At 36.8% G+C, this 24,497-nt stretch overlaps 1 protein-coding gene across 3 annotated transcripts in view; it reads right to left on the bottom strand.

Moving 5' to 3' along the window:
• The window catches only part of LOC113703465 (uncharacterized), a 36,289-nt gene that overhangs the window by 843 nt on the left and 10,949 nt on the right, over positions 1 to 24,497 (bottom strand). For all 3 annotated transcript variants that reach the window (XM_027224839.2, XM_072073434.1, XM_072073439.1), the window contains 17 exons: positions 23,276 to 23,426; positions 23,005 to 23,174; positions 22,527 to 22,874; positions 21,975 to 22,142; positions 21,601 to 21,894; positions 21,152 to 21,328; positions 16,215 to 16,478; positions 15,398 to 15,496; positions 15,072 to 15,256; positions 14,353 to 14,688; positions 13,680 to 13,833; positions 13,410 to 13,520; positions 12,540 to 12,707; positions 3,111 to 3,234; positions 663 to 821; positions 472 to 584; positions 325 to 384 (listed from right to left, as the gene is read on the bottom strand). In XM_027224839.2, the coding sequence (XP_027080640.2) occupies positions 325 to 384; positions 472 to 584; positions 663 to 821; positions 3,111 to 3,234; positions 12,540 to 12,707; positions 13,410 to 13,520; positions 13,680 to 13,833; positions 14,353 to 14,688; positions 15,072 to 15,256; positions 15,398 to 15,496; positions 16,215 to 16,478; positions 21,152 to 21,328; positions 21,601 to 21,894; positions 21,975 to 22,142; positions 22,527 to 22,874; positions 23,005 to 23,174; positions 23,276 to 23,426 (3,081 nt within the window). The remainder of the gene's footprint in view (positions 1 to 324; positions 385 to 471; positions 585 to 662; positions 822 to 3,110; positions 3,235 to 12,539; positions 12,708 to 13,409; positions 13,521 to 13,679; positions 13,834 to 14,352; positions 14,689 to 15,071; positions 15,257 to 15,397; positions 15,497 to 16,214; positions 16,479 to 21,151; positions 21,329 to 21,600; positions 21,895 to 21,974; positions 22,143 to 22,526; positions 22,875 to 23,004; positions 23,175 to 23,275; positions 23,427 to 24,497) is intronic.

Consider the following 24,497-nt stretch of genomic DNA (forward strand, 5'->3'; position numbering starts at 1 on the left):
TTAGACAGGAATTCTAAACATGGATATAAAAAAAAAATGTAAACTAAATGTTCAAAAAATATCAAGGTCCTTGTTGAGGGACTTGAACCTGAGATTTACTAAGACAGGGACTTTCAAATCAAACTACTGGAGTACCCAAGAAGTCTTCTCTAACAGGAAAGACATTGTTGAGATGACCGAAGTAGGAAAAAGGAAGAAAGCAAAAACAACAAAAAAGTACAAAGAGATATATCAGAAAACTACTGAAAAATGTTGGAGAGATGAGAAAACTGAATATAAACTTTACTCCAGACTCAGTGAAGCAAATAAAAGAACAGGGGATACCTGGCCAATCTTGATTGTCCTTATACATTCAACCACCCCTGGAGACACCTTATGGAATAACTGGAAGAAGCCAGATGGTTAGCCGATGTCTTACTCAGACACATGTTAATCTAAGGGATGTGGAATTACTCAGATATATTGAATTACCTCATGAAAGAAAGCAGTTGAGCTGGCAGGTAAAGAAGGATCTTCAGAGTTGAATGGAATGTCACCAAGCCTCGAGGAAAGCTCTTTTAATGATGAAAACACTGACATTTTAACTGCCAAAGGACAATTTTATTAGTGGAGATGAACCATAATTAATTTATAAAGGACTTAAAATGTGAAAAGTGTAATACCGGTCCATGGGAATTTAGGTGTGAGAGAGATTGAAAACACATCTATCAACTTTGTCTTCTGTTCAACAATATCAGTGACCCGTGCCACATGAATGAGTGATGTTATACAATTCACTATATTACCATGTACAGCAGAAAAATTTTCCAGCTCAGCCTCTTCTGCAACCAATATATCATAGCTCAATCATCTTCAGGTCAGATATCTTTTGCATTGAGGAATTTAAAAGCAATGTACAAAAGTCACACAGTTTTTTTCAATTTTCTGTATGTGCATATTATTAATAACTTTGGTGTATATATATGCAAATCCTAGCATCATAATTTATGCACAGGTATCTGCAGTATCAATGAATGAGTACATTAATGCGTATTCTAATAGTCCACAGACAAAATACTCTATTAGAACCAACATATGTTCCAAATGTCATTCCCCACACAAGATTCCATTCAGATATCAATTTATTCTTTAATTATGGGATTGAGTGATCTCTTGTTCCCCATGTAGCTATGGCTGATTAGAATTGAAGTTCCATGCAAAAAAAGCATAGGAAAAGGCAACTTTTGACTGACTTTCCATGAAGAAATTAATATCAGGCAATTCAAGACATTACTGCTTTGTGCTATAAAAGTCCGTAAACATTGTCAGCCTATAAATCTTCTTCTCCTGAAAAGCTCAAAGGAAAGTGGAGAAAAGAGATTCAAAAACCTATATAAGTAAGGAAACCATCACGCGGCAATAAGGAAAGTTCCCACACATTCACTTTTTGATGTAAAAGAAGATTCACAGTTTGTAGACACAATAGTTTCCAAAGACACTTGGCTAATTGGTAGACCACTTTTAAATTTATTTTAAAAAAAAATGAATACAAAATGAAAAAACAAATTATTATCAGTGGAAAAGTGACACAGGTAGGGCTACAAACCCCCCAAAATTGAAGAAATGAATGGAAATTACATGCATATTCCCTCACATCATGGATCTTATAGAAGGAATTAATCAATCATCGGATACCATAGTTCTTAGTAAACTTTTCCTACATGGACCAGATAATACTGTGATTATCCTGAACACGTGGTGGAAACAATTTGCAATAGTTGAGAGTTGGCAGAACATGAACTAACATGCACTTGTTGAGACAGATACTAAGAAGGGAACTTAGGGTTAGTCTCAGTTTAGGCCTGTGAAATATAGATAGGAACATCAAAATTTCATTAATTCTTCGCACCAAGTCCATTTTCTTGTCACCATCGCTCTTTTAGATGGACAATTGTGCAATGCACATGGCTCACCATTGAGGACACTCAAATTCCAATTTCATAATAAAAGAACACTTGTTGCACTAGATATTTGGAACAATATAAAAGCCCATCCAGAGTTCTTCAATCAGTGGCTATAAACATATTTTTGAACGTTACCTACACATTTAAGAAAGTATAACTTAACCAAAAATCATCACATCATCAGCTGATTTGGTGGGCAGCTCTGAAGTCCACACGTTTGCCAAATGTGGGGTTCTTTAAATATAAATTCTTAAACACATTAATTGAAGTCTATGGGTCATACGCATGTAGTCAGCCAATGCCTAACACTAGCAGAATTATTTGTGACCAATATCAGCTGAACAAATGCAGGTTATTAGCCCACAACCACATTGGCAAGAAGCTACCATGCCAGGAAAAATAAATTAAAAAAGAAAGAAAGAAGGAAGAAGAATTAAGGAAACACACTTTCAGGCTAAGGTATTGAACAGTAAAGCAGCTACGTAGCTTGGCAGCAGACAAAGTTATAATTGTCTGACAGGAGTAAGCTCTGGAAGGCTAGTTGAAGACATATATTTAGTACCAATATTGCATGGCACATGACTGTTTCCAGTATAATCTATTGCCATATTGAACAAATTTAACTGGAATAGTTGACAAAATGTCAAGTTTTATGTTTGTTACGATCACAGATGAAAGTGAGACTAAAAAAAATATACAAGAAACCATTCATTCAACTTACCCTCAAAGCTACTCAACTGACTAACAACTTATTATACCTCAAATAAACAATCAGGAAGGCCTAATAAATCAGAAACGTAAAAATAAGTAGAGAACTCCTTGCAAACTAAAGCACAAAATTAGTTTAGACTTCAAAAAACATTCATATTTTCTTTCTTTTTTTTTCCCAACAAAGAGAAGCTATTCATCAGTTTGGTTTTCCTCATAATGCATACCAAGTATAACCTTCAATAGCGTTTACTAGTTGCCAAACTAAACACAGACAGGATCTACAATTTCTGGCACATTTACCATAAATATTTGGGAAAAGATAAGCATTTGACTGCACCAAATTTCAGACATATTAACTGTTAAATCCAAACATAAGTTCTAATACTGCTTACTTGGGACAAAATGATTACATTCAGAATGGCAAAAATGATTTGACTTAAAAAAAATCTGCAATACCTGTTTTGGTCCCAGTTGTGGAAGGAATCTGTTCTGTCTTGCTACTGGTATCCATGTTACACATCTCAAATAGTGATGGAAACACAATGTTGAAGAAGTCTGGGTTCCTGAATGCTTTTATAATCTGAAGACAAAACAAGTTAAAGAGAAACAATGAGTGTGTTTGGATAGAGATAAAAAAAATAATTTGCCTCACAAATCCCAATCACCTTTTTATCTCACATACATCACATCACAAAAAATACTACAGTAATTATCTCAAATAAATCATCCAAATAAACTCTTATCGGATAGTTAGAAGGATACAATTCACAGCCAATACAAAGCCTTCAATAACTTCTGAATAATCACAAAGCATGTTCCTTAATCATAGCCACTAACTATATAAGGGGAAGTGTCTACCATAAAATGGTGATTATGGAATAAGGGATAAATAACAGTTATTTAGTCCTCAATCATTTGGATGTGAACTGATTTGATCCTATTGTTTTCATGTAAAATGAATTTAGCCCCTTATGTTTTCGGTTTCAACCAATTTGCTTAAGTTCTCAAAAACACTAGTTTAGTCCGGCAAATTAAAGTTTTGACCAATTAAGTAGAGCACATTTGACAGAACTTTATATTATTCTAGTGGATACAGAATAAAAATGCATATTAAATGCTATTTTAAGATTGTAAGTGTCAAGAGAATATAAGTATTCTTATAGATAATAAATTAGTAAGGGTATTCTTGTAAATAGTTTGTTAGGTTTGTACTCCTATAAATACTAGTTGGTCACTCATAATACGGTGACTAGATGTTTTCCTCCCAAGATACCTGTTGTCATGGTATCAGAGCAAAAGTCCTAGGGTTAGGGTTAAACATCTAGCAAAAGTCTTCACGCGATACTGTTCATCGCGCACTGTTCACACGATACTGTTCACCTGGCACTGTTCACGGTGCACTGTTTATAGCGAATTTTGATTGCTGTTTTGTTTGAAGTGCTATTCGCTATGGTTGAAAGTTTTGCTAATGGGGTTACCACTGATCAAGTTGAATCAAGTTCTTCAGTACATGGGTCCCAGAAAACTGTTACTATATCCGAGGAAGATTATGTTAAATTCTTACAGTATCAAGCTACAAGTCACGCATCTCTTCCCTCTGCTTCTTCAGCACAAAAAGGTAATGACTCATGGATTATTGACTCCGGGGCTACTGATCATATGTCAGGTACCTCTAAAATTTTTTCTAATTTTCAAGAGTCTACTCCCTTTCCTCATGTTACTTTAGCTGATGGATCTACCACTAAAGTTAAAGGACTAGGCACTGTAGAAATTAATCCATCACTTCCGCTGTCTTCTGTTCTTTACGTACCCAATTTGCCATTTAATCTAATGTCTGTTAGTAAGCTCACTAAATTTCTACAGTGTACAGTTACTTTTTCTCCTGATTCCGTTGTCATTCAGGATTTGAAGACAAAGAGGACGATTGGTGGAGGGCATGAGCATAATGGTCTTTACTTTCTTAACTTCAATGGTCCGATAGCATGTCCTGCTACTGTTTCTCCTCTTGAAATTCACTGTCGTTTAGGTCATCCGTCTTTACAAAATTTGAAAAAGTTGGTTCCTACTTTGAATCAATTATCTTCGTTAGAATGTGAGTCTTGTCAGTTAAGAAAGCATCATCGTGTTTCTTTTGCTCCTAAAGTCACTAAATGGGTTTCTAAACCCTTTTTGTTAGTTCATTCTGATGTTTGGGGTCCTAGTCAAGTCACTTCAAAGTTAGGTTTTAAATATTTTGTAATCTTTGTTGATGATTTTTCCAGAGTTACATGGCTTTATTTAATGAAAGATCGTTCAGAATTATATTTCATTTTTTGTGCTTTTGTTACAGAAATAAAGAATCAATTTGGTGTGCCTGTACGTATACTTCGCAGTGATAATGCGAAAGAATATTTTTTCACTCCTTTTAATACCTTTATGACTAAGTCTGATATTATTCATCAGTTCTCTTGTCCTCACACTCCACAACAGAATGGAGTTGCTGAAAGAAAAATTGGACATTTAATCGAAATTGCTCGAACACTGTTGTTGCACATGAATGTGCCCAAACAATTTTGGAGTGATGCAGTTCTAACTGCATGTTATTTAATTAATCGCATGCCATCTAATATTCTTGAAGGTCAATTACCTTACTCCATTCTTTTTCCTCATGAACCTGTGTTTAAATTACCTCCTCGTATTTTTGGATGTGTGTGCTTTGTTCATCAGCTTGCTCCCGGGGTGGATAAATTAGATTCTCGTGCTATTAAGTGTATTTTCTTAGGATATGCACGAGCGCAAAAAAGGTATAGATGTTACAGTCCAGTTTTAAATCGATTTTTTACTTGTGCTGATGTTACTTTCTTTGAATCCACTCCGTATTTTATCAAACAAAGTATGTCTTGTGAGTTAGACCAGTGTCCCTCTTTTTCCTCTCCTGTTTTACCAGTCCCTTCCCCTTTATTACCTGAGTTATCTAGTCCACCAGATTCCATAACTCGATTATCTCGTCCTCATCTTCAAGTTTACTCTCGTCGTTCCATGGTTGAGAAAGTTCCTGATATGCCACGCACTTCACCAATTAACTCTCAATCTTCAAATCCAGATATGACGCCCTCCTCTGAGTTAGATCTTCCTATTGCTTTACGCAAAGGTAAGAGACATTGTACTTCACATCCTATTTCTAATTTTGTTTCTTATTCTCGTCTCTCTATGTCATATTCTTCTTTTGTTGCTTCCCTTGATTCTATCTCCATTCCTAAGTCTATTACCTATGCTCTTAATCATCCTGGTTGGAGATTAGCTATGCAAGAAGAGATGTCTGCTTTGGAACAAAATGGTACTTGGGATCTTGTCCCTCGTCCTTCAGGTAAGCCTGTTGTTGGTTGTAAATGGGTGTACACTATAAAAGTACAGCCTAATGGTTCTATTGATAGATTGAAGGCTCGTCTGGTAGCTAGAGGATTTACTCAGGTGTATGGAGTAGACTACTTAGAAACATTTTCTCCTGTTGCAAAGATTACCTCTGTTCGTCTTCTTATTTCTTTGGCAGCAACTTATAATTGGCCATTGTATCAGTTGGATGTGAAAAATGCATTTCTGCATGGAGATTTGGAAGAAGAGGTATATATGGAACAACCTCCTGGATTTGTTGTTCAAGGGGAGAACCCGCGGTTGGTTTGTCGTTTGAAAAAATTCTTATATGGATTGAAACAGTCTCCGAGGGCTTGGTTTGGCAAGTTTAGTAGTGTTGTCATGGAGTTCGGTCTGACAAGATGTGGAGTAGATCACTCTGTATTTTATCGGCATTCTAATACTGGTAAAAATTTAATAGTTGTTTATGTGGATGACATTGTGATTACAGGTGATGATGTTGTGGGGATCCAGAAACTTAAATCCAATCTGCAGGCAAACTTTCAGACAAAGGATTTAGGTCATCTACAGTATTTTCTGGGTATTGGGATAGCTCGGTCTAAATATGGGATTTATTTATGTCAAAGAAAATATGTACTCGATATGTTGAGTGAAGTTAGGATGTTAGGTTGCCGACCTGTGGATACTCCTATGGATCCCAATGTGAAATTAGCAGGAGATCAAGGTGCATTACTTGATGACCCTAAGCAATATCGAAGACTTGTGGGTAAATTAAATTATCTCACTGTAACGAGACCTGACATTTCGTTTGCAGTGAGTGTTGTGAGTCAATTTCTTGACACCCCTCGTACTAGTCATTGGGATGCTGTTATACGGATTCTCAGGTATCTTAAGAGTGTTCCTGGAAAAGGGTTGTTGTATCAAAATCATGGACACACTGATATTGAAGGATATAGTGATACAGATTGGGCTGGTTCTGCCTCAGATCGAAGATCGACTACAGGATATTGTGTGTTTGTTGGTAGTAATTTAGTGTCGTGGAAGAGTAAGAAGCAAACAGTTGTATCCAAATCAAGTGCAGAATCTGAATACCGTGCTATGGCTCACACTGTGTGTGAGTTGGTTTGGTTGAAGAGCATGTTACTGGAACTTGGGTTTGAGCATAAACAGCCTATGAATTTAGTGTGTGATAATCAGGCGGCTGTTCATATTGCGTCTAATCCAGTGTTTCATGAAAGAACAAAACATATTGAAATTGATTGTCATTTCATTCGAGAGAAATTGCTTGACGGGGTCATCAAGACATCTCATGTACCGTCTGTAGATCAATTGGCTGATGTGTGTACCAAGAGTTTAGGGGGCTCTAGGGTGAAATACATTTGTAACAAGTTGGGTGCTTATGATATATATGCTCCAACTTGAGGGGGAGTGTCAAGAGAATATAAGTATTCTTGTAGATAATAAATTAGTAAGGGTATTCTTGTAAATAGTTTGTTAGGTTTGTACTCCTATAAATACTAGTTGGTCACTCATAATACGGTGACTAAATGTTTTCCTCCCAAGATACCTATTGTCAGTAAGCACAAAAAACCTAATTTCATCCAACTCAATCAAAGATATTTCCCCAAAATCATCAACACATAGTGCATTTTCTCAAACAACCTCTATTGGTAACTGTTGAAAACTTTAGGGTCAAAAATGATATTCATGGAAGCACAACAAACGAAATTAGTCCACACCCAAATGATTGTGGCTCAAATGGTTAGTAAGAGCTAGAAGTTCTAAGAGTAATGAGGACATTATTGTGTTTAGTAGTTGCTGTCCCCTCTTACTAGCTCCCCGACATGTACTATGAAAAACAGGTTGAATTTCATCCTAGATCTAACCTTTTCCACGTCACTTAGTGTCTCCCTATCTCCTTGCTAACAATGACCAAAAAAAAAAGGCTGATGAAACAAGTTGGAGAAACCATTAGAACTACAGAAAAGCCATGGCTTCAGGCTTCAATATGTTAACCCTTACCATGCAATTGCTACAAAGATCATAGGGTATATATCAGTCTTAATTTAGTGCCAAACAAATTGATTTAGTTTTCATATCACTTTCAGCCAGATTTTTCTCATACACCTACTCAGGCATTTGGTGTAGGTTTCGAAAAAATACTTATGAGTCTATAAAAAAACTAGCTAATTACAATAGATGGGATCAGAATCGTATGAAGCCTTTATGATTTCTTTCACTCTTGCTCTTTGTTAAGAGAATATAAGTATTCGTATAGATAATAAATTAGTAAGGGTATTCTTGTAAATAGTTTGTTAGGTTTGTACTCCTATAAATACTAGTTGGTCACTCGTAATATGGTGACTAGATGTTTTCCTCCCAAGATACCTGTTAACATGGTATCAGAGCAATAGTCCTAGGGTTCAAGTTAAACATCTTAGCAAAAGTACAGTTCACGCGGCACTGTTCATCGCGGCACTGTTCACGCCGACTGTTCACGGCACTGTTTACGCCGGTATTGTTCACGGCACTGTTCATGCGTACTGTTCACACGTCACTGTCATCTTGAGTTTTGACCCTGTCTTTGGTTTGGGGTTCTATTCGTCATGGTTAAAAGGTTTGTTAATGCGGTTACTACTGATCAAATTGAATCGAGTTTTTCAGCATATGGGTCCCAGAAGACTGTTACTATATCTGAGGAAGATTATGTTAAATTCCTACAGTACCAAGCTACAAATCACGCATCTCTTCCCTCTGCTTCTTTAGCACAAAAAGGTAATGACTCATGGATTATTGATTCCGGGGCTACTGATCATATGTCAGGTACCTCTAAAATTTTTTCTAATTTTCAAGAGTCTACTCCCTTTCCTCATGTTACTTTAACTGATGGATCTACCACTAAAGTTAAAGGACTAGGCACTGTAGAAATTAATCCATCACTTCCGCTGTCTTCTGTTCTTTACGTACCTAATTTGTCCTTTAATCTAAGTCTGTTAGTAAGCTCACTAAATTTTTACAATGTACAGTTACTTTTTCTCCTGATTCTGTTGTCATTCAGGATTTGAAGACAAAGAGGATGATTGGTGGAGGGCATGAGCATAATGGTCTTTACTTTCTCAATTTCAATGGTACGATAGCATGTCCTGCTATTGTTTCTCCTCTTGAAATTCACTGTCGTTTAGGTCATCCATCTTTACAAAATTTGAAAAAATTGGTTCCTACTTTGAGTCAATTATCTTCGTTAGAATGTGAGTCCTGTCAGTTAGGAAAGCATCATCGTGTTTCTTTTGCTCCTAGAGTCAATAAACGGGTTTCTAAACCCTTTTTGTTAGTTCATTCTGATGTTTGGGACCCTAGTCGAGTCACTTCAAAGTTAGGTTTTAAATATTTTGTAGTTTTTGTTGATGATTTTTCCAGAGTTACATGGCTTTATTTAATGAAAGATCGTTCAGAATTATATTCCATTTTTTGTGCATTTGTTACAGAAATAAAGACTCAATTTGGTGTGCCTGTACGTATACTTCGCAGTGATAATGCGAAAGAATATTTTTTCACTCCTTTTAATACCTTTATGACTAAGTCTGGTATTATTCATCAGTCCTCTTGTCCTCACACTCCACAACAGAATGGAGTTGCTGAAAGAAAAATTGGACATTTAATCGAAATTGCTCGAACACTGTTGTTGCACATAAATGTGCCCAAACAATTTTGGAGTGATGCAGTTCTAACTGCATGTTATTTAATTAATCGCATGCCATCTAATATTCTTGGAAGTCAATACTCCATTCTTTTTCCTCATGAACCTGTGTTTAAATTACCTCCTCGTATTTTTGGATGTGTGTGCTTTGTTCATCAGCTTGCTCCCGAGGTGGATAAATTAGATTCTCGTGCTATTAAGTGTATTTTCTTAGGATACGCACGAGCGCAAAAAGGGTATAGATGTTACAGTCCAATTTTCAATCGATTTTTTACTTGTGCTGATGTTACTTTCTTTGAATCCACTCCATATTTTATCAAACAAAGTATGTCTTGTGAGTTAGACCAGTGTCCCTCTGTTTCCTCTCCTGTTTTACCAGTCCCTTCCCCTTTATTACCTGAGTTACCTAGTCCACCAGATTCCATAACTCGATTATCTCGTCCTCATCTTCAAGTTTACTCTCGTCGTTCCATGGTTGAGAAAGTTCCTGATATGCCACGCACTTCACCAATTAACTCTCAATCTTCAAATCCAGATATGACGCCCTCCTCTGAGTTAGATCTTTCTATTGCTTTACGCAAAGGTAAGAGACATTGTACTTCACATCCTATTTCTAATTTTGTTTTTTATTCTCGTCTCTCTATGTCATATTCTTCTTTTGTTGCTTCCCTTGATTCTATCTCCATTCCTAAGTCTATTATCTATGCTCTTAATCATCCTGGTTGGAGATTAGCTATGCAAGAAGAGATGTCTGCTTTGGAACAAAATGGTACTTGGGATCTTGTCCCTCGTCCTTCAGGTAAGCCTGTTGTTGGTTGTAAATGGGTGTACACTATAAAAGTACAGCCTAATGGTTCTATTGATAGATTGAAGGCTCGTCTGGTAGCTAGAGGATTTACTCAGGTGTATGGAGTAGACTACTTAGAAACATTTTCTCCTGTTGCAAAGATTACCTCTGTTCGTCTTCTTATTTCTTTGGCAGCAACTTATAATTGGCCATTGTATCAGTTGGATGTGAAAAATGCATTTCTGCATGGAGATTTGGAAGAAGAGGTATATATGGAACAACCTCCTGGATTTGTTGTTCAAGGGGAGAACCCGCGGTTGGTTTGTCGTTTGAAAAAATTCTTATATGGATTGAAACAGTCTCCGAGGGCTTGGTTTGGCAAGTTTAGTAGTGTTGTCATGGAGTTCGGTCTGACAAGATGTGGAGTAGATCACTCTGTATTTTATCGGCATTCTAATGCTGGTAAAAATTTAATAGTTGTTTATGTGGATGACATTGTGATTACAGGTGATGATGTTGTGGGGATCCAGAAACTTAAATCCAATCTGCAGGCAAACTTTCAGACAAAGGATTTAGGTCATCTACAGTATTTTCTGGGTATTGAGGTAGCTCGGTCTAAATATGGGATTTATTTATGTCAAAGAAAATATGTACTCGATATGTTGAGTGAAGTTAGGATGTTAGGTTGCCGACCTGTGGATACTCCTATGGATCCCAATGTGAAATTAGCAGGAGATCAAGGTGCATTACTTGATGACCCTAAGCAATATCGAAGACTTGTGGGTAAATTAAATTATCTCACTGTAACGAGACCTGACATTTCGTTTGCAGTGAGTGTTGTGAGTCAATTTCTTGACACCCCTCGTACTAGTCATTGGGATGCTGTTATACGGATTCTCAGGTATCTTAAGAGTGCTCCTGGAAAAGAGTTGTTGTATCAAAATCATGGACACACTGATATTGAAGGATATAGTGATGCAGATTGGGCTGGTTCTGCCTCAGATCGAAGATCGACTACAGGATATTGTGTGTTTGTTGGTAGTAATTTAGTGTCGTGGAAGAGTAAGAAGCAAACAGTTGTATCCAGATCAAGTGCAGAATCTGAATACCGTGCTATGGCTCACACTGTGTGTGAGTTGGTTTGGTTGAAGAGCATGTTACTGGAACTTGGGTTTGAGCATAAACAGCCTATGAATTTAGTGTGTGATAATCAGGCGGCTGTTCATATTGCGTCTAATCCAGTGTTTCATGAAAGAACAAAACATATTGAAGTTGATTGTCATTTCATTCGAGAGAAATTGCTTGACGGGGTCATCAAGACATCTCATGTACCGTCTGTAGATCAATTGGCTGATGTGTTTACCAAGAGTTTAGGGGGCTCTATGGTGAAATACATTTGTAACAAATTGGGTGCTTATGATATATATGCTCCAACTTGAGGGGGAGTGTTAAGAGAATATAAGTATTCTTATAGATAATAAATTAGTAAGGGTATTCTTGTAAATAGTTTGTTAGGTTTGTACTCCTATAAATACTAGTTGGTCACTCATAATATGGTGACTAGATGTTTTCCTCCCAAGATACCTGTTAACACTCTTCACAACTTCCATTGACTGCAGAAGCTTCAATGGACACTCATATAACCCTAGTATGAAGGTCCAGGAGGAGTAATTCCTGGAAAAACTCTCCTTTAATATTCTTAGCAAGGACTAATGATACAGGTACTTCTTAAGTCCATAACTAGATCATCCAAGCAACCCCGGAATGCCTAAAACTCTGTCCAAGAGCTTTATACTGTTCCATCTGACATTGTTCTGTAGACTGCAAACAAGCTAGCTCACTCAATCTCCTAGTAGTGTATGCTGGTGGATTTCTCATTCTTTAAACCATCAAGCATCCATGAAAAGCCATTTTGAAAGACACATTTCCATCCACTTTAAGGGAAAACCCTAGAAAGACTAAGCCAAACTAGTTTCGAATCCACTAGCATGAAGTTATTAAGGAGAAGGAAATTGATTACAGCCATAAAACAGCAGCTAGGCTTATTTACCTGCTCAAGAGAGGAAAAGGCTGCCTCACGATATTTCTTGACTTTCTTCATGCAGGCTGACAAAATAAGGCTCAGAATGGCATTTGGTGCATCAGGATCTGTGGCAGAAATTGCTGCATGGGATGATGTGGAGAGAGCAGACAAAGCATGTAATATTACATCCTTTCCCTGTCATACACCAACATACAATTAAGAAATCATTCTGAAAAACTTATTCACAGAAAACTTGACTGCAATCTATTTAGAAATAATAACCATGATTCTTAAAATTAATACAAATACCTTCTGAACAAGGTCAACAGCTAAAGAACCAAAGAACCAAACCATACATCTTGTATAGAAAAGCACATTATCTTCAACACAGGTTATACTGTTGTACAATCACAACCATTACCATATAAAGATCTCAAAAGGTGAAGCTCTGGACAAAGATAAACAATCTGTTTGTTGACATACAAGACTGAGCTAAATAATTACCTATAAAAATGAAGAGCAAGAGATAGCAAGCCAACACCAAGTACAATTAACAAAAACCAACAAAAAACTGTGAGAAACAGAGTAAAGGTCAATATATGGCCAAGCCATTCAGGAGAAGAACAAGTTCCAAGGCATCAGAGATCAGAGAGTTTACAGGGGACAATGATAGAACTGATTTTCAAAGATAAAATCAGACCATAAGCAATGAAATGACCGAATTCTGACTTGACTTGTGAACTCCTAGAGCACCAAATAAATTATTCAGTTTGGATCATATCCTTCAACAATTGGACATACTTTGGCAAGTAGAGAATTCCTATGCAAACACTAGCTATTATGCAACACAATCTTAGCAGATTTCATCCAGTTTCACTTATTTGAAAAACCATATACCTCCCACAAACGGCCAGGAACTTCCTTCAAGAGACATGTGAGCAACACAGGATGATGAGGAGATAATGATTCACCCAGCACTTCGCTTAGCCTAGTAATTGCCTGTGCTGCCTGCTTAGACAAATTATTCCACAGAATTCACAAGTCAAATAACAGAGAAACATACTGATTGGGCTAGCGCCGGGGGAGGGGGGGGGGGGAGGGGGAGGAGGAGGAGGGGGGAACAAAGATGAGATAGGGAGGAGGAATGCATGGAAACAGAAAACGTACTTTTCTTTTACTTGCCCATGAGGATGCCATAATCCCCTCACTAATTAGATTAACTATTTCTCCCAAGTATAATTGGAGACTTATTCGTTCACTGCCCATGTTTTCTTCCCACAGTTCCTCATATAGATTAGATACAGTCTTGTCATCCTCAAATCTGCATAAGCAATAATCTGGTCATCACACTTGACGGTATCTAATAAGCTAGACATATACCTAGGAAGAATAATGTTCAAGTGAAGGAAACCGTTTTAGCAAATTGCCACATTATGCACCATGACCACACAATTCTTGTTGGAAGAGGGCTCACTGGAGTATCAAAACAGCCATATAACTCATTTCCTTTCCTTTTTTCGGGGAAGGGGAGAAGCCAGGTGCAGGGTTTTAGGCTTTTGGCTAAAGAGAACCTAAACTAAAGATCATGGTGCAGGAATTGCAGGCACGTATGGAGAAAGCAAACACCTATTATAACAGCTAGATCAAAATAACACATATCACCACCCTCTCTATTACAAAGGTGTTTGCATAAATAAGAAGGTTAAATAAAAAAAAAAGCCATATTTACATGCCCAACTGACACAAAATGAAGAATGACAGCAAACAGGAAGAGATACTTTACTTTACATGCAAGGCATGAATCTGAATATTGTAATTGAAAGTGAGATTGCGACTTAACCTTGAAACAAAAATAACTGGTACAATTACAACTTTGTAGCCACTCAATGCATCATTGGCCAAAGAAGAATAGCTTTTTAAAAGAATTGCCCCAGAAATTTGATCATTCCTGTCGCCAGCATGCAGAGCTGCTGTGTCTTCAATTACCTTCTCTGCTTGAGAAGGAGCTGCAAACTTTAAGATTGTTGCACAAGCATTTGCAAAGGCACGTTTAGATGCTGTGCTCTTCTCCTCCTTAACAACTGGAAATAGAAGCTTCAGTAACATGCTTGTGAATGGTTTGATACCAAGTCCAACTTTTTGAACTAACAAGCTTATAAAATTGGCAACACCCACCCTGTGAACATGACCCAAAAATTTAAAAATAAAAAAGGATCAATCAGGACACAGTTTCATGTACGGTCACAATTAAGCAAACTAACTTTTACCATGTCTAGCACATTTGAGCATGTGCTACTTTGCAAATCCAACTTAACAGATTAACAACATTTTTGGGAATAACCAAACAGCAACAGAGAAAATGTAAGTTCATGCTGCAGGGTGGTGTGTGAAAGGAAATTTCTTTACAAAATAGCACAAGTTATTTAAAAACAGACCAGTAACAAATTAATGAAGCAGAGAATAGACAATTGAAGAAAATCAGTGAAAGACTGATGACACATAACAGTGATAAGCAGCTTTCACATTAACCCTTAAGTTTAAGGGAACACAAGTGTATACCTAGTGTTTAAGCCAACCCCAGAACGAACCAGCTGAGCAAGGCGAGGTATCAATAATTCCAGTGATTGTGTATCAACAACCTCTATGCAGAAGTCCAGAGTTTCCCACATTGGAGAACCTTTGGCTATTGAAATACGCAAGTTTTCAAGCTTATCAGCCTGAATTCCAACATTTGCTGCATGCAGCTGAGGGGAGAAAACTTTATTGTATGCTCCAGACAAACTTAAACAGTAATGTCAAAAGCAGAAATATTCGAGACAGGCATCATCTCTGTAGAATACAAAATTTTAAGAATAGTTCAGGAAGCTCTATATATTATAACAAACCTCAACATAATTTAGCCCTTGATCTTCGAGGCTGGACAAACTTTCCAGCATGCAGCAAACAAGGTCAGGTAAATGTGGACGAATTGCAACACCAGAACCCTACAAAATGCACAAATAGATAACTCAACGCAGTTTAATCAACATAAAGGTCTTAAGGATTCCACATCAATTAATTAAAAAATCATACAATAGTTATTATCAGCACGCTAAACCACAAGCAGATGTGAAAAAAACATTCTCACAAGGAACAGATCAACATAAGCTGGTCCCCAAAATCAACTCCATATCTTTCACATGAAAATACACCTAAAAAAAAAGGGAGCAACTAAAGAACATTGCAGAACAACAGATATTACCTTGATTGATATGAAAGAGCTTAACTATTCAAATACCTTGATCTAATCTAAAAAGGGACAAGAAAATAAGAAAGGAATTGGAGTTTAAATTTCCGGCAACAAATTAAAATTTACAGGGCTTAGACTCAAGTCTAAAAAATATGTTGTGTAGTTGGAGCATAATCAAGTTTGAAGATATGCTATCCAAAAGTTAATTGCAAAATTCATTCCAATGTCAAAAAACAATGGAAAGAAGCAGACATCAGGAAGCAGTCAATAAGATCACCTAATGAAACAAGATGATGCTTATATCATAAAAGCATATAAGACAGAAACTAAAGTATGTATAGATAACAAAAATGCAACCCAAACAAAGTCATAAGCCAATTAACAGCCTTGAAATGTGAATTTTATAAAACTGGAAGTTAGTATAAGCAGAAGAATGCAAATACAATACACAAGAAACATGTGGATGCGTGTACCTTTGCGAGCTTTGTGACTATTCCAATGGATGCCTTGCGAATACTGTCAACTTTACTCATTATTCCTTCCGTTAGCAATAAAGGCAGTACAATAGTCATTGCCTGTCTTGCCTCTGACATAGGCGTAAGAGAGACATCACACAACCTCACAGTCAATGAAGTGACGGCACGGCATAATTTGTCACCAGAATTACGGACAGTCTCCTTTATGTCATCCATGGCACGAAAAGCAGCTTTCCATATTCTCCCCAAATGCTTCTCAACCTATAGGCCAAAGCGCATCAAAATGTTCAATCTGTATACTATTCCACTCAAAATGTACTTATGCAAGTCGATTTAGCTGAAGAGCAGGATAATGACCACTATCTTGCATTTTGACAATATAACTATCTTGAAGATTGCGGCTACTTAATCCCACAAAATATACCTGATTAAATTTGACTTAGCAAGAACAGTCTGAGAGCTTTATGTATGGACAGAAACAGAGGGGGCAGAGAGGGGCACCACACCCACCCCCCCCCCCAACACACACAAGGAAAAGAATATTTTTATACATTTTACTTTCCCCAAAAAAACACTTAAGAACGTGAACGTGGAATTCAGTGGACCTAATTTTTATACATTTTACTTCCCCAAAAAGTTTCAAAAAACCTTATTTGGAAGCTTTAAATATTTTCATTAAGAAAATGTTTTACTATTAAAGCCTTACATTCCAAAGTTATGTATTCCCCCCCCCCCTCCAAAAAAAATAGAAATCCTAGTTTGGCCAGTGGCTTAAAGAAAGAGACAGTAGTTAGACTTCCCTGTTCACCAGATATATAAACTCTCCAATTTATATGGTATAATGGAACTTCGTAAATTTGGATTTCAATTTTTTTCTACTCAAATTGAGAACTGAACAAAACCAGTGACACACATCTGGAGCCTTAATCATAACAAATCACAATGAAATTAGATACACGGGTGAATCCAAGCACCAATCCAACATTTAGATACCATTCATTGGATTAGATGTCAGGCTTGAGAAAACTAAACAACCCATTTTCAGTTTTCCTGGTTCTTGGAGTGTTTTCGTTTCCCAGTGAAAAGTCTCCTGATAACCTTTATCCTTCTTTAAATGTTCAATAATCATCAATATGCGCACATCTACTCACATAGCACTTTATTATCAAATTTACAATTCAAACAAATACAGTATGCAAAATTTTGAACGGTCTAATAATTTTCTCTAGTTAACATAGATTATTTCCAGTAAATTACTTTTGTAAGTTTGTAGACCACAATAGGCTAATGCACACACAAGTTGAGTTCTTTTCAATTTGCCCAAGCACATGAAGACCAATGGTTGGCAGCAGGAATAGAGATCAAGTTTCTAATATCTTAGTTGATAACCATCTCATATGACAGGTTGAATCATTGGTATTAAAGTAACTAATAAGCTTATGAACTCCTATGATCATCGATTTAAAATAACTTTGTAACATAATGAGATTAATGTCAATATGTCATGTTTACTTGCTGGTAAATAAACACAAAAGAAAAAAGGATGCATGATATTTTACACATTACGGTAAGGTATGTCAATGTGGTAGAAAACATCTTTTTATACAATTGGCCACAGTTTAAATGAGGCTGCATGATTTTCAATCCTCAGCAAATGAAAACTCATATTTTGAGCTACACACGTCATATGTTTCGGCTACTCAAGACACCAATCCTATCTTGATTTGCAGACGTGGGAGCTACACTACTTAAGATTGCTTGAGTTTGAGGCTTAGAAGCATCTGCATGAATTTAGCCCACATAAATCGAGCCAGCAATTTGATCCAATATCATATTTAAAACTTAATCTTGAAGGTTAAAGATTTCTAAGCATCAAAGAAATCTCCTCAAAAAGATTCATTGGAATATGTATAGAGACATGCTATACGAGCAAATATTTATCTAACCCTGAGATCAAAAATAGTTGGTGTTTGATCATCATACAGAATAATCTCTCTAAGACAATTAAAGAACAAGCTTCACAGGGATGAGTCCAAAATATTGTAGTCATACACAAGGTGAGCTCAATATAAAGTTGATCGAAGCCCATAGTACTTAAGGCTATTTTACATGGACTCAGGTGCACTTGTCAGTTATGGGTGTGTGTCGAAGCATCAAATTGTCGTATTTGGAATTATAGGATCCGGGTATATGTGTCAAAATTTGGAAACAAACGTGTGGATATGATTTCTCACTCATCAGTGCATACAATTTTTTAAAATAAATTATTCCAAAATTTATCTACGATCATGTTTGAAGTATAGGCAAATAAAAGTTCATTTAATGTGCAGTCAGGTTGAAAAGAACCATAAGCTTCGTTAGAAACTTGAATTTTGACGTGTAAGGGGCTAAATTAATATTACAAAAGATCAAAATTCTAAAGAAATAAGTTAAGTATTGATAAAGAAATAAAAGTTAAAATATACGGGTTTAGCTGCAAAAAAAAGTCATGTTCAAACTCCATCTTGGAAATTGACATCCATTATTAGTGTATGTAATTAATTCTTTTAGATTACAACATATGTGGAATTTATTAATATCCAATCAAGGTATTAGCAACAACTAAAGGGTCATCAAAAGTTACTTTAGACAAACATTTTATCTTATCACTTACTGTTTCCTGAATCTTGAGTCCAACTATTACCCTGAGACTCTTAAGTCCTCATCTTCCTCTATTTGGAAAAGTCCTCTCCATCTTTTCCCCAAAGATCTCTTATCTTCTTCTTGTTCACCATAGTATCTCATTAGTATGACATCTCATTTTCATCTTCATCTTCCTCTTGCAGCCACGCCTCTACATAGTCAATGCACCCAATTTTTTTTCTTTTTTTTTTTTTTACCACATCAGACACATCGCACAACAATGTCCATGTCGTATAGTTTCGACATGGGTGCAGCAGGGCTGCAAGGCAAGTCCAAGTAACATAGACTGGAGTCAAAGAACAGAGGCCTATTTTACATGGATCTCCTTCCAGCCCTGCTGCACCCGCATCGACATGACATGACAAGGACAGTGGTGCAAGATATGTGTCTGATGTGGTCAACAAAAATTGGGTGCATTGACTGGCTGCATCTACAATAGATGAGAGGTGATGACATGGTATGGTGAAAAGGAGGAAGATAAGAGGTCATGAGATGCTACGCTGAATGAGAGGAAGTTGACACTTTTTGGGGAAAAAGTAGATAGGATTTTAAAAGAGGAAGATAAGGAGTTGAGTCTCGGGGTAACAGTTGGACTTAAGATGACAAAGCAAACAAGGGATAAGAACAAAGTTTTGTCTAAAGTAAACTTTTGGTTACCCTTTAGTTGTTAATAATGCATTCATTGGATAAAATAAGTTACACACATATTTTATTTCTAGCTGCTATTGCATGGTTACCGGTCATCTATGGGTGACTTTAACACTTGAAAAGTAGCCCATCTCATGATCTAAAAGAATTAATTACATACACTAATAATGGATATCAATTTCCAAGATAGAGATGGGGTTTGATCATAATATCTTTTTTGCAACTAAAGCCCTGTATTTTAACTTTTATTTCTTTTACAATACTTAATCTATTTACAATTTTTCCCTTTTGAACTATTAATTCAGCACCTCATACTTAAAAATTCACGTTTCTAACCCAGTTTATGTTTTTTTTCAACATAATTGAACCTTTTATTAGCATAGACTTCAAACATGATAATGGATAAATTTTGGAATGATTTATTTTTAAGTATCTTATGCACATATGACTATAGGAAATGTATCCATTCCAATTTGGACACATATCCCAAGATCCTATGATTTTCAAATATGCAAACCCAACACTTCAACACACATGCGTACCCAACACCCCACACCCCAATCCATGTAAGATAGAGTGGCTTGAGGCTCTGACGAGTATTTCAACAATTTAGGCAGAGGGGCTTTTTTAAGTAATCTTTGCATAATTGATAGTAGTTTTATTCTATTGAGGTTTCCCTCTATGGTTTTACAAGTCCTTTGGTTATCAGGATTCAGAATGATCAGAATACATCAGGTGATCCTTCGCAGGACTTGTGGCACCTGTAAGCTATATTTGGGATAACGAAGCCTTGGATCTCCAAATGTCATACATCATTAAGTTCCTCAATTAGGTGACTCCTTGAAGGACTATGGGAATTTCAAAGATTTGCTACCTTCTACCTCTATTTCTACCTCTATTTCTACTGTTTTCTACTCCTCCTTGCTGCTTTCTTAGACTCATGATTCAGGTGTTGTTTCTAGAACATACATAATTTCGTAGGCAATCATTAATTCCAGATTTAGGGCTGTACCGCACCAAGTCAGGAACCAGGCTTCAATTTGACCACGTGCATAAGCTCACAGCTACAAATGACTTGCATAGTTATAGATACAGATTTTATCACAATGGTAAACACAAGGTCACCGTTGATAATTCTATAAGAAGTCCAGAAAATCAATTGCAATTGCAATTTTAATTGTCTAAAACAAGTTACTAGACTCGCTGAAGCCTAAAAACTGATGAAATATGTTGAAAAGAATGGTAAAGACAAGGTCACTGTTGATAATGCTTCAAGAAGTCCAGAAAGTCAATTGCAATTGTAATTTTAATTTTCTAAAACAAGTTACTAGAGTTGTTAAAATCTGATGAAATATGTTGAAAACGCCAAATATCAAGAAAGTACAGCTATTCAAAGTCAGCTGCAATTGCAATTTCCTTAAACTAACTAGAGAAATTCAAACTGATATTAAAAAAAGCCACAAAAAAAATTTTTTATCAAGCATAATGAACAGCATAAATGGATGGTTATATAATGGTTCAGTGCTAAGTTTGACCGTCTATATATCCAAAGAGAAAAGATAAGCCATTCCAGCTACTAAGTCTTGATGCGTTAATCCAATTACCTGGTCAAATTTACGCCCTTGAATTATATCTGCAATAGCAAGGCAAGAAGCTTCACGTGAGCGCCAGAGCCTTGATCCGCACTGCATCAGAAGATCATCAATAATGAGATCCAAGTGTTCATCGATTGTCCTCTTGGAGTCAACCACCAGTGACTTCCAGATATGTGCCATAGCATCCTAGAGCAAAATGGTAGAGCAACAACAATGAGAAAGATGAAGCAATAAAGCCTCTCATGCTTTTCCACTCCTATAGACAACAATCAATGGATAGGTACAGAAGTCAAACCAATATCACAACTGAGAAAAGATAGAATGGGTACAGAAGTAGCCAATGTCTACTTGATGTGAAGAAAGTTTGAGATCTAATGAGCCAAAATGGATGTAAAAATGCTTTATTGGAAAAGAGCAACGGCACTCAACGAAAACATTCTTAAGTATAGGATATCTACCTGAACATTTTTCTCAGGGTCATACTGGTAGCGAACAAGTCTTGGAATCAATGAACGCAAGTATGGCTGTAGGGCATCTCCAGCATGCTTGGCTATCTTAGAGAACCCAAAAGCAGCACCTCTTTTGGAATTTAGTGAAGCCTGATAATTAGCCAAGTCCATGAACTTGTAAATCAAGTCAGGTTGCCCCATCTCATTTGCAAGGTTGCAAAGTTCCTTGTAAGTGCTCAATTTTCCTCCCGTAGGACTTTCGCCAATTGCACCACCTTGAAACACTTCAGTGTCTTCTAACAGCTGCAAAAATGAGAGATGTAACTTAGAAAAAGAGTATACACACAAGAAAGATGATGAGCATATAAGATAGTCATCCTGACCTTTACAGCTCTTTTCCTCTTCCCTGAACCAGTTAGTGTGCCAACTAGGGCATTCACCAAGTTTTTCTTCATCAAAGCATCACCAAGTTCATATACAATACTGAGGCCCTGAGATGCAAGTTCTTGTGTGAGTTCATTCTGTTCTCCCAGAAGGTGTGAAAAAGCTTCCTGCATCCATTCCAGCAGTGTATTAGATGGAGAATTATCATTTTAAACAAATGGAAATCCTGTGTAATGAATAATCATATAAAGTGTACAGCATATCTGCCTAGTTAAACTTATTACATCCTGCAAACGTTGAGCTAAGTGCCCCAATGGTCACTAAGCTATTTCAAGTATTTCATTTTAGTCACTAAACTATTCTGAGTGTAAAGAAAACACTTTTGGAACTGCATTGTTTAGATCACTCCATCCATATTCCACCATTAACTGTGACAGCTGGAAACTCGTGCTTCACACCAATGGGTGTACTAACTACATATATCTTGAACTTCAACTACTGGAAGTATGGTTAGACGCTTTACAGTCGTAGTTGTAATGCTTGTGACAAACCTGGATGTCAGGAAGCAACTGCTGAATTGTTGGATGGTGGCCACAGTACATTGTCAGTGACAGTAGCCAGACAGTTCCAGCACACAGCTCCTCCTTTTTGTTGCTATATAAAAGTCCATCAAATAATTTCCTAGTAATTGCATCTCTAACTGCACTATGGTAGTTCTCATCAACTTCAGAATGTATGTTCCGAGAAGTTGACAAAGATGACACAACATCAGCCATCAGGAAGTTTGATGTAGCAGAAAGTGAAGAATAGTTCGTTTTGAGAATCATGTCAGTAGTCACAGGAACACCACCCCATAAAAATGCAAGCGCCTCACCAGCAGCAAACAAGATATCCTCAGCCTGCCCAAACACAATTGGGGAATAATGTGTAAAAGAGCACATGAAATCTTTTCAATTTTTATATGCCTTGACCATTCATCGACAGAATAATTTTCAAGAAAGAACTGAAAATTTCAATGAGGATTCCCACCTTAGAGCGGCATAGACTGAAAATCAAATCAAGGGTTGTAGTCAGGAACGAAGAGGATGTCTCTTTAACAGACATATGACCCAAAGCAATAACAATCCTCTGGATTGCTTTAATTTCTTCACGAAATAGAAGCTTGCTTAATGTTCCATGCAACAGCGTTAAAACATTGGCTGCAATTGGATGATGCATGTACATCAAATTGTCAGCTTTACCATAATGTAAAGCTTTTATGCAGCCTCTATAGAGCTTAAAAGGCAAATACAAACATTACCTAAACCAGAATCATGAGGCAGCAGAGGAAGTGGAACACTTAGTCCAATATGTCCTAGAGCTTGCATTGCAGCAGAAGCTAGAGAAGCACTCTCTGAATTAACTACATCAACCAGACATTTAACCGTATTCTGAAGCAAGGAATCTGATATCTGTTGGCAAGGAGAGAATTAATCGTTCTTAATGAAGAAGGCAAAGTAATGCAAGGAATTGAAAAGAAGCTTAAAATAATATAAACAGGAAAAATCAAATAAAAAAGAAAAAAAATTTCCGTCAAACTTTTTTGTATTCTTTTAAGTCCTGAAATTCTAAACCACATCTTAGCGTCATATGTATTCTTACAACCTACTGGTTAATGGTCTTTCTTCCACATATACACCCTCCAAATTCATACGTCCTCTTGACATTAGCAAATACAGCTTTGGCTATTTTTTTTTTTTTTGTAATAATGTACTACCTCAATTGGTTTAGTCACATCTTTGAAAACCATTCAGTTGCTTACAAATAAATTAAATCGAACAAATTGCTTCATTGATGCGAATAAAAATCCATATTATCAATAATAGAATATTCCAGCATAATTGTCTTTTCTTGAAACTAAAAGTCATGGTTAGCCACCCCTTCAAAGGATTCTATTTCCCAAATCATCAAAATGACTGAAGGGGGCTGCACACGATTCAAAACAAACAGGCCACCAGGTCCACAACAGTAACTCATCCTTTCTCTTCTTCCTTCATATTTGTCAAACAAGACCCAACAGAACTACCACTACTACTACAAATCAAGAACGCTAAACCGCCAGGTCCACAACAGTAACATCTCATACTCTTCTTCCTGCATTATTGTCAGACAAAATCACCTGCATTATGCAGAGCTACCACTACCACCACAAATCACACAAAGTGATGCAAAAGATCACCCCAGTACCCAAAATGAAAGGAAAAATGGAAAAGGAAAAGGACTTGCCAAGAGAGACATGAATTAGAAGCATGGTGGACAGGCAAGAGTGTTCCTTATGAGAGATTTTTTTCTCCCTGTCGGAAGGCTTTCGGTTTCCTGGGCCAGTCAATTTTTCCAGACTGGGATTTCAGACGCTTTTAGGTTTGTGGTTGATCCTATGGAGGATATCTTGGGAAAACAGAATGCATCCTAACTGGCAACCCAAGACTGGAGCCATTAGCAACTTTTGTCTTATCGTAACCATCTCAGCCTTTCTTAATTAC

Source organism: Coffea arabica, chromosome 1c (assembly GCF_036785885.1).
Source record: "Coffea arabica cultivar ET-39 chromosome 1c, Coffea Arabica ET-39 HiFi, whole genome shotgun sequence".
Lineage (NCBI taxonomy): Eukaryota > Viridiplantae > Streptophyta > Magnoliopsida > Gentianales > Rubiaceae > Coffea > Coffea arabica.